The sequence below is a fragment of the Portunus trituberculatus genome, chromosome 15 (genome assembly GCF_017591435.1).
Source record: "Portunus trituberculatus isolate SZX2019 chromosome 15, ASM1759143v1, whole genome shotgun sequence".
NCBI lineage: Eukaryota > Metazoa > Arthropoda > Malacostraca > Decapoda > Portunidae > Portunus > Portunus trituberculatus.
Window position 1 is genome coordinate 16,773,629 of NC_059269.1, and position 11,042 is coordinate 16,784,670.

At 42.5% G+C, this 11,042-nt stretch overlaps 1 protein-coding gene across 1 annotated transcript; it reads right to left on the reverse strand.

Moving 5' to 3' along the window:
• Nucleotides 1-1,104: 1,104 nt before the first annotated feature.
• LOC123503922 lies at nucleotides 1,105-10,194 on the reverse strand. Its single transcript, XM_045254033.1, has 7 exons — nucleotides 9,590-10,194; nucleotides 6,675-6,947; nucleotides 5,880-6,118; nucleotides 4,050-4,246; nucleotides 3,162-3,444; nucleotides 2,754-2,915; nucleotides 1,105-2,517 (listed from the first exon to the last, which is right to left on the reverse strand). Exons 1-7 carry the CDS (start codon nucleotides 9,660-9,662, stop codon nucleotides 2,269-2,271), a joined length of 1,476 nt encoding a protein of 491 aa, XP_045109968.1. The 5' UTR covers nucleotides 9,663-10,194; the 3' UTR covers nucleotides 1,105-2,268.
• Between the last annotated feature and the right edge of the window lie 848 nt (nucleotides 10,195-11,042).

Below are 11,042 nucleotides of genomic sequence, written 5' to 3' on the forward strand. Positions count from 1 at the left end.
CTGGCACTTCAGTGGACGTTTTGTTCTACATTTCTGGAGCCCTTAGCCAGAGCACCTCTAACGTCGAAATAAATAGATAAACAAAGATACAGGTAGAGCGCTATCTTTGCCACCAATAATCATAAGCCGGGATGAAACTCGTATCCTTAAGAAGTGACCCTTGATTAAACACATGAACCTGATTGAAATAATCCATGAGTATAAAGTCACTCTGGGTTGTGAAGGTGACGACCTGCAAAGTCTTTCATCTCTCACTCTGACGTGTGTGGAGGGAGTCATATCTTGGACATCTCTCAGTCAAGCACATCGAGTCCCTCCTTAGGATGTCCGGGAGCTCTCTACCTTCCTCCCCACTGTGAAATCTCAGCCCGTGCACTCCCCCCCTGCCTCCCACGTGCCTCTCTCCCCTCAGAGCGCGTGACGCTTGCAATATTCCCCTCCTATTGGTACTAAAGAGAGTCATTGCCTTCGTAACCTTTCCACTTTTTAATGGTAGTCACTGTGTAGAGATGATTGCTTTGCCAGCCACGTAGTTCAAACAGCTCATTATGCCGCACGAAGTCTTGATTTACGATGTTCAGTTGAAGGACAAGGACAAGACAAGAACCTTCACGAGTCACGGACGAGCAAATGAGACACCGCGCCATCGCCTCCTCTCTCCTGTTTTTGCCGGGGGAAGTTGATATTCCTCTTGCCTGTCACACCTGGCATGGCGGGCGGCACACATTCTGGTCGGCCTCTCGAGTTGCGCGTGTTTGTTTTATTTTCTTTGTTTTACTTACCTGTTTAGTTAATTTTTATCTTTTCTTATGTGGCGTCACTGTTCAGTACTTGCACCACAACCTAGATTAGTGTGTGTGTGTGTGTGTGTGTGTGTGTGTGTGTGTGTGTGTGTGTGTGTGTGTGTGTGTGTGTGTGTGTGTGTGTGTGTGTGTGTGTGTGTGTGAGAGAGAGAGAGAGAGAGAGAGAGAGAGAGACAAACAGACAGACAGAGACAGACAGACAGACAGACAGACAGAGAGTATGTGTATGGGAATCACAGCATTGCAGTACAAAACCAGACTGATACCATTTCGAGCAATGGGAGAAAAAAAGTACCATAGCGTTGAGAACTTTGCACTGTAATAAACGACTATCTGAGACACACACACATGCAGAGACACATAAAGAGAAAAAGGTAAAAACAGCTCAAATTCTTCCAGCCTCTCACAGGACAAGAGACACAAGAGACACGCTTCTGTTCACACTCACACTCACCAAAGAGAGATAACAGTTCAGTTGTATTGGCACCATCTTTGTGTGTAAAATTACCATCTTTATTACTAAGAGTTCTCAGTACTCTTGCCTTTTTTTTCCCCCCACCTGTCTGCCTGTCCGTCCGTAAAAGAAGCTGACATGAGCATTTTGTTTATTTTGGCCATAAACCGACTGAAGGGAGTTTCTGTACTGCAGTGTTTATGAGTGATATGCATGGCCATGTAGAGGGCATCGCTTGGCCTACATACTAAAGGCCTGTCTGGGTCGTTGTCTGCATCTGTCTGCTGCTAAGATAGAGATTGATCCGGCTAATGTTACAATGCCGTGCAATTGCCTGATTCACAACAACGCAGCTTAATTAAGATAACAGTCACTCATTAATAAGGGAAGTAATCACACCAGGTACCATTTATTGATGTAGTTAAAAATTATTGGATGATTGGAATTAGCTACTTCTCATTCTTTTTTTTTTTTTAAACACAGATCCGTCCGTGATCTACCAAGAAAGAACAATTTTCTAGGCAGGATCGAACTTATTTACTTTTTTCGTAGTTTCTAGATACTATTAAAAACATATATTTCTTCCCTGAGTCCAGCGAGTTAAGGGAACTTTGTATCTGAGTCGAAAATTGTGTTTGAGTGTCCATTGAGTTATCACCCGTGCATGATCGCTCCGAGATTCAGCTAACAGGTAAGACCAAAGTTCTGAGAGACCAAGTGAAACTATCAAGGAGTTCAGGCCTGGATGTGTTTTCAGCTACCAAGTTGTGTTATGCAGGAAGCCAGATTTTGTAGAAGGCATCGATGCTTTGTTTTATTGACTTTTGCTCTGAGAGAACGAGGTTTCAAAGCAAGAATACGTGGCATTTTGTTATAGTATACGTACTAATATACTACACTATATACTACATGTCCGAGAGCGACACACGCGCACACATACATTCAGTATATGAATATTAAAAGCTCATATTTCTTAAAGTACGTGTAAAAGATTGCTATGCAGCCAAATGACTACACGAGAAGACCTACTGGACCCAGTCTTGGAAGATCAGGGATGGTAGAGTGAAGTTCGTCCACAGTGCAGCAAAAGGTCTGACCTTCAGTCACATCATTAACTTGCCAGTCAACCCAAACTAGTTGGGAGCACACGTCAGAACACACCGGATATCTCGAGCTCCAGGGACCTGACGATGGCCTCTCCTTCACATCGTTTACCATAACAATGGCTACAGCAGTGTGCTCAGCGGGATTGTGAATTACCTGCAGATGGGAAAAAACGCTTGAGTGGGTCTGTTTCACGGTACAAGCCTTCTAATATGAAACAACTCCATGTTTCACTTTTAATTCTTGAGAGTTGACTGCCAACATACACAAAAGCAAAGTGTGATATTGAAATAAACTAAAAGATATCAACAAAAACAGAACAACGGTTTGTTAATGTCCCTACTAACATGAATAATGTACGCAATACCCTCTAGTGTGGTATTTGTCCTCACCTTCCACATGAGGGCTGGCACCGGCACCATTTCTCCGCTGAGGAACATTTTGGTGGGACGGCTGTTCATGTCCGGCAGCTTCAGGATGCCGTGAGTACCTGTATACACGTTCAGAGTGGCCTCTCGTTTCTCAGCCATCTCCCGCACCGAAGACTCAAGGGACTGAAGGAAGACAGTGAATCACGTTAAGAGTTAAGGGCGTTTTCATAATTCTCGTAATATCTTAACAATGGCTTTGTATCACAACTTAGAAGAACAAAATCACCATTAAAAACCCAATAAAACACATCAGTTTCCTCTAAAACAATTCTTATGAGAAAAAAAACATACGTATAAGGATACACAGCGGCTACACTTTACTCTACAGGACTCAGCGAGTTGTAGAAACAGTGAAAAGTATAGACCAACCCTCCAATTCCCGTTGTTGACAGCCTGCCACTGAGGGACGGCGTTGATGTAATAATATGTGGCATCTTGCTCCGCCTCCAGCACGAAGTCCGCGTCAGGTGCCAAGTGTCCCCTGGCTAGGAAGTGTTGCCCCTTGCCGGAAAGCTCATCTAACGACCTCAGGTTTTGTGATGCTATTTCCACCTGCTTGGCCTTCCTGTAGGAGCGATTCGGACTCACAGAGAACATGCTGGCACTCTTGAAGCTTGGCCTCGACGGCTCCACCACCTTGGCGTCGATGAATCTGAGGAGACATTCAGTCTTTTCAATTACTAGACATTTTTTTCCTTTCAGATTCTTAACTTTTTTTTCTAGACGGCAGTTATTTTATGTCTATAGCCTAGAAAATCCAAAATTAATCTCGTAAAGGAACAAAAGGAAATGATAATGAGGAACGATAACACGAACAAAAGAAACTCAGTGAACTTACACATGTAGTTTTGTGTTAATTTCCAGGTTAAAGAAATGCTTTTCTAATTTTAAGAAACTTGCATCTGATGAGGCCACGGAAGACAAAACCTGTACACTCCTCATGAGAGAGAGAGAGAGAGAGAGAGAGAGAGAGAGAGAGAGAGAGAGAGAGAGAGAGAGAGAGAGAGAGAGAGAGAGAGAGAGAGAGAGAGAGAGAGAGAGAGAGAGAGAGAGAGAATCTATATGTAGAAGCAAAATCTGTCATCGCATCATATCACAGAGACGGAGTTAAACCGCAGGCCAACACGAGTAAAATTTAAAACCATGGAGAACAAGATAGAAAAAAAAAGGAAAAAAAAAACTTCATTTTCCCTCCTTTCCAGTTAACAATCTACAACAGCATTTCACACACTCACATAAGAACTATCAATGTTTTACCTTCCGTGTATCGTGTGGCTGACGAACACTGTGGTCTCCAGTGTTGTGTTAAAGCAGACAGATATTTGGCGAAGGTAGAGATTCCGGCGAATGTTCCACCCGATATAGTACATGCTGCTGTCCTTCCCACAGCTCCTGCCTGACTTCAGTGTGGGTTTGACCTTCTTGTAACATCCCAGGTCCTCCCAAGACACCGGCTGAGGGAGGCAATAAGGGAGTGAGCAGAGCAGAGTAGAGGGTGAAGAGCGTTTTTATATTGGATTCTGCGACCGAGAAATAATGAAATTAATTTTACTGATCAAATGTGTTAGCAGATATAGCATCATCAAGACCAAGGCCATAATTTCCCTATATTACTACTACTACTACCACTACTGTTACTTCTACCGTCATTACCATTACTACCACTACTACCACCACCATCACCACCACTACTACTACTACCACTATTACTACTATAGCATCATTAAGACCAAGGCCATAATTTCACCATATTACTACTACTACTACTACTACTACTACTACCACCACCACTACTGTTACTTCTATCGTCATTACTATTACTATCATCACCACCACTACTACTACTACTACTACTACTACTACTACTACTACTACTACTACCACTACTACTACTGCTACTACTACTACTACTGCTACTACTGCTACTGCTATTACTACCACTGCTATTACTACTACTACTACTACTACTACTACTACTACTACTACTACTACTACTACTACTACTACTACTACTACTACTACTACTACTACTGTTACAACTAATACAATCAGACAGGCCACATCACTGACCAAAGGCATTCACCATTTGATTCCTGTACAGTATCCCTTAAAATCTATCAGAGCTCTTTCTCTTTTGTTCACACGGGTTACAACCTCAGAGACTACTTCAGATTGTCATTTCTTTTCGACTGTTCTAAAGGCGTGTTCATACGTATCAATATGCGACTGAAATTGCAAGTCGGTAAAGATTCCGAGTAAATATCGGTGCCTAGCGAGTAGAGAAACCAGTCGGAATACAAGACCGGCATGTTGGTTTTGTTCAGTCAATTTCCGACTTTGTTTACGTTGTGATGTCACGGAGAAAGGTTTGAAAATGTGGTGTACAGATGTAGAGAAGATGCTGGAGTTGGTGAGGGAAAACAAGAGCACATCTGGGACCCTAAAAATTAATTATACAGCAAAAAACACATACGCAAATCGACATTCGACGAGATAGCTGCCACTCTCCAAGAACTGCTTCCCTCTATGCAGGGTGTTGTTAGAGGTGAGGATTGAATACTTGTGATGATTTAATTTGATCGCAATCGTCATTGTCACCGGAGATAGACTTCTTGTTGGGTACCTGTGTGTTTACTATCCCTTCTTGCCAACCAACCGATATTTGCAGTCGCTTTGTGTGAACGTGTTCCGACTAGAAGAACTCTGTCGATACCTCTAGAGACTTGCAATTTCAGTCGCATATTAACACGTGTAGACCCGCCTTAAACAAGCTGTGGTTGAAATTACAATGGATTTCAACTGTTTAGCAAGAAAATCCGTCTTAGCATCTTTGTAGCCACTGAAAATAGTAAATGAGAGTTGAAAACGCTTCAAAACGTGGTTATTGGACACTTTTTGAAGGATTTCGATTGTTTCATAAGGATCCTGCATCATCAATGGATGGGAAAACCTGATAAAAATCTAACTAAACATCTTTATACGCTCTGAAAATAGTTTATGGGTGTCGCAAGCGTTTCAAATTCCGTGCGCTTCTGACAAAACACACCAAAATCTGTACAAGACAAGTGGCAGCATCGCAAGGCTTACATTCCTGTCGCGATACAGCTGAGAGTTCTTGCAGGTGATGTACACGCGAGGCCTGTTGTTCCTGACGAGGTAGTTGCCAGTGCCGGGACAGGAGGCGAGAAAGGTAGTCCCACTGGTCAATGTTACGATCTGTTGTCCACGCACAATGTCCGGGTAGATGAGTTTCTTCCGCTCCGTGTCCACAAGGAAAGGGTGAATGTGCTCCCTCGGAACACTCTTGTAATGGAAGGTGCAGTTATCTGAATAAGAATAAGAATGGAAAAAAGTAACTATTATTCTCTCTCTCTCTCTCTCTCTCTCTCTCTCTCTCTCTCTCTCTCTCTCTCTCTCTCGGCCATAAATTTAGGTAAAACTTCTCTTAAATATTTTCGCAATCGTTTCCCAGTTGATAATGGCTACTAAATCTGCTCCACTCATCCACTTCCCTATCTACGTGAACTATGCTGCAGCTGAAGGAAGAGAGGCTAAAGAAAAAAAAAATTGCTAAATCGAGGCAGCAACATGAGGTCACCGCTTACGACAGCGAAGAAAACTGAGGCTCTCTGTTTCCTAAGTCTCAATAATGTACTGCATCTTGACGCGTCTACACCACTTTCAAAGACACATTCTACGTCTCGGGAAATTTAACACCGACGTCCTCGCAGAACCTGACTCGTCCTCCTCCACTACGCACCACTTAACATTATATATGAAAACTCTGGCAAGAACCCTCTCCGACTGGCAAATGTACGAGGCAATACATACTTAACAAAACAGGTGAAAAAGAAGCACAACAAACACAATTATCACACTTACTTGTCTGTGGCCGCTGCTCGAACCAAGGAATTCTTTGCTGCGTCTGCTCGATCTCTATGGGCGCCCAGGTGTCTCGTGGAAGGTTGGCGGCGAGCTGAGGCAACCAAGGGTTCTCGTACAGCGGGTGTTGTTGGGTCTGCACGAATTGCACAGGGAGCCAGAGGTCAGTGGTCTCACCCTGCTCAGGCACTTGACCCTGCAGCATCTGCGGCATCGACCACTGCTGCCTCTCCTGTGAACGTGAACGGCCGCCTCTGTTTCGCGATCTTCTTCCTGAAATGAGTAATAGCATTCTCAAATCGTAAAACTCATGAGCGTATTATCTTACATTTCGACCTTTGAACTTTTTTCGACCTTCTTTTCTCTACCATGTTCTAGTAAAGTTACGCATTTCAGTTTTCATAGAAGTTTTCATGGTTCTGGTAGTTGTTTGGTTAATTTTCCGCATCATCACTCGTGAGAGCTATATTCTTTACCATGTTCTAGTAGAGTCATTGCAGTTTTTATGTTTTCAAGATTCTAATTGTAATTTTGCATTATTTTGCATGGTCAGTAAAGAAAAAATTCTCCTATTTACTACGTTCTATTGAAGTTATTGGAGTTTTCATGACTTTTCGCATTATCATTGAGTAGAAGCAACTTAAAGAACCGAACAATCATCTCTGTGGCCCTGAAGAAATAGTACTAGTCGAAGTTCAAAGCGCTTTAGAACACGGTCATCAGAAATAAAGAATTATTTTAGAAGGCATCAATATCCACAACTAGGTTTATCTTGCACATTTCTATCCTTCACTTAGATGGTATTACAGGGTTGTAGGAATAGTCAATGCTTAATTCAGTGTGCAGTAGTGATGGCAGGCTTACCAGATCTCTCTTCTCAAGGCCTCTTTTATGCTCCAGTGCTAAACTTTCCGTGTTCGTCCATCATGTGATAATAAAATGCCATTATGATCTCATCCTACGTAGTGAAATGACTACCACTCTCTCTCTCTCTCTCTCTCTCTCTCTCTCTCTCTCTCTCTCTCTCTCTCTCTCTCTCTGTCTGTCTGTCTGTCTGTCTGTCTAACTATCTATCTATCTATCTATCTCCGGAATTCAGATAATGGTGAAGTAAATCCAAATTCGTAAATAAAAAAAACCAGCTGATCACTTTTCGGAAAGAATTCACAGCGCAAATGCATACACACACGCTCGCACACACACACACACACACACACACACACACACACACACACACACACACACACGTTTATCACTTAGTAGAATAAAAATGTCAAGATCTTAAAAGTGAAAAGGTTATTTGACTGTATGAAAGTCCTGCAGAGAGAGAGAGAGAGAGAGAGAGAGAGAGAGAGAGAGAGAGAGAGAGAGAGAGAGAGAGATCACTATAAACAAAGTCACTTCCTTCTTTCTGAGATCTAACATTACTTGCATAACCTGTGGAGTGATTACCAAGACACACACACACACACACACACACACACGTTCCTTAGCACCCTCTTCCTTCAAGTGAGTGAACTTTTGTGGCGACGTGGTTTTCCCAAAGGACTCTCTCTCTCTCTCTCTCTCTCTCTCTCTCTCTCTCTCTCTCTCTCTCTCTCTCTCTCTGTAGGTTTCGCATATACGTTAATAATGTCAATATGAAAACTTAGACTGAAGGAAGTGTTATTATCATAAAATAAGAGGAAAAAGTTATTTGATTTTGATTATGTGGAAATCCCGCAGAAAGAGAGAGAGAGAGAGAGAGAGAGAGAGAGAGAGAGAGAGAGAGAGAGAGAGAGAGAGAGAGTGTGTGTGTGTGTGTGTGTGTGTGTATTATATGCCAGACAGTAAGAACACAATACCGCGGTAAAGTTGCGCTGGTCACCGTGGTTGCCCAGCGCGTGACTCACGGTGCTTCCTAACGCAGCTGGCAGTCGTTTCGGATTTCCGGTAAAGTTTCCTGTCAAAATAAACTTCCTTCCGTCTAAATCCCGAGTTAAGACAATGTTATCGCGTGCTTCTGTCATGCACGTCACGCCGGAATCACGCTCCTCTGAGTATTGTGAAGTGTGGCCATGACAAACGCATTCTGAAACCCTTTACTCTTCACTATGACTGTTTCCCATGGCCATAAAGACTATCAGATACGTTCTTAAGTGTGTTTGTTCGGTAAATAATGTATGAATCTTTTAATCTGTCACTAGAATCAAAACACCATCAAAAATCGTGCAACTTTAACTAGAGCCTTTAGAATGTAGAGGAACTGTGGCGCGGTGTTATAGAATACAGTCCCTGATATTTCATCACTAATATCGGGAATACCCTGTCTCCCTCTCTCTTTCAAGGTCAGTCTTTGCCCTGACTTAATTAATTTCCTGTTACCATGCCTTCCTCTTTTACGTACTGGAGAGAATGACCAGGAGCGGAAATAAGTTTAAGAAATATGTCTTAATTCTGTTAAAATAGAGAGAGAAAAAAAGGACGTGTTTATACTTCTATTCTGAGAGCTAGAAAAATAAGCTGGGAGGAAAAACAGAAACATGAAGAGATCCATCTGACACAATGATTGTCACATTCGCTATTATGACCAACTAATCAGGTTTGTACTCTGATACGCTATGCTCTCTCACCACGACTATTTGTAAGAGCCACAGAAATGGTTAGCCAGGTTTTCAAGTGCTTCTCCTGATGAAAATGTAGATATTTTACTTATTTGTTAATAGAATCATAAGAAGAAAAAAAAACGCCTTTAAAGCGCATCTAACTTCAAAATGAGCCTTCTGGGTGTAGTGGAGAAGCGCCGCAAAATGTAATCCATTATGTCATTCATTAAGTTTGGGATTGGAAGTTGTCTAATAATGAATGTGATATAGGCACAGCTTGCCACGTTATCATGACTAGGAATAAAAACAAAATAAAAAAGATATGCTTACTGCGAGCGTTTACAGGATTGCTCAGCACCATCAGCATTATTGCAAGCCAGAGAGCTGTCCTGGACCACGTCATGTCTGCCGATGGGAAGAGGCTCAAATCCAACACTGAATTTGTAGTTATATACAGTTGGGTATGGGAGACATGCAGCACCGGTGAAGTGGCCGTGGGTTGCTATGTGGTGCTGCGTTGAGTCTTGACAGTAGGCGTCAGTGTTTTGCCAAGGCGTATGAAAACCTGTCAGCTGGCCTTGAAAAGTTTTTGACGTGTTGGTGGGAGTGGTGGTAACAAAACCTCGCTGTTAGGATAGTACTGTCAAGTCACGTGGTGTTTTCAGGGAGACAGTCGGCCCGGGTTTCAGGCGCAGCGAGGTGCCAAAGTGCGGTACTGGTGGTGGTAGCGGTAGTTAATGCTTCTTGCTGTGGGTGCGTGGCGTGGACGGAAATATCTTAGCGACTGGCAGTGTGGTCTGCTTTGATTCCTCTACGCCTTAGCCGACAACACGACGGCCTTAACACTGTTGCCAGACTGTCAGATTTAAGTACGACAACTCGCCTAGTGTACGTTTGGCAGTGCACTTATAAAAGACTAGAAATGTGATGTTTTCCTCATACTCATTTCTTAACCTCTCCTCTTCTGTCTAGCATTATTTTCCTTGAACAGATATGAAAACTGAATAAAATCATTATTCAGAGAACGGCATACACGTGCTATAGCATTTTACGAACCTGTCAGCTCCTTAAACTTCAATAGAGAAACAAATATTATGAATGTGAAGAGACTTTCCCCAATAGGCAATTATGATACAAACCAGGCAATAAGAAATACATCAACGGAGCAATTTCTTCATGTAAGTCAATAAAATCACGTATATGTGAAAAACAAAGTCAGATATACTACGAGGCCATATCGGACGATCATCCTACTGCCAGCACTGAAGAGAGGAATGAAAAGAGAGTGTGATTGGCGGTGGGTGAAATCCATGGAGAGCATATTGGTCTCCGGGCCTTGAAGCTCGACACAGAATTGCCTACCTCTCTTTGCTGCAGTACGTCGCGGAAACTTTTACTTCACCGGTTCTCAAGTCCAAGGGGTTCAAAAGATTTCCATGGGTACTTAGATGGCTGATCTTATAATATTCTTTGCAGCACCATTGTATATTAAGTTAAGGTCAGTCAGTGAATTAACATTTTGTAAGATTTCCAGGGATACTTAGATGGCTTATGTAATATTTTTTTGCAGTACCATTGCATACACAGTTCCTGTCAGTCACTGAGTTAACATTAAGTATATTCGATGTCATATTACAGTGGGTTCGGGTGGATGATCTTACTGTATTACACCCAGAAAAGTACCAAGGCTGTGGTGGTCATGGCGCTCCTTCCTTTACCTCCATTACTATATGTATATCGAAGAGCAAAGGCAGAGAGCAGAGCCAATCAAACACTCAAGATG

Coding starts and splice junctions, on each gene's coding strand:
- LOC123503922 (XM_045254033.1), bottom strand. CDS start 9,662: ATGACGTGGTCCAGGACAGCTCTCTGGCTTGCAATAATGCTGATGGTG. Junction 3,445..4,049: donor AGCCACACGATACACGGAAG/GTAAAACATTGA, acceptor ATGTCTCCTCAG/ATTCATCGACGCCAAGGTGG. Junction 2,518..2,753: donor TGCCAGCCCTCATGTGGAAG/GTGAGGACAAAT, acceptor TCCCATCTGCAG/GTAATTCACAATCCCGCTGA.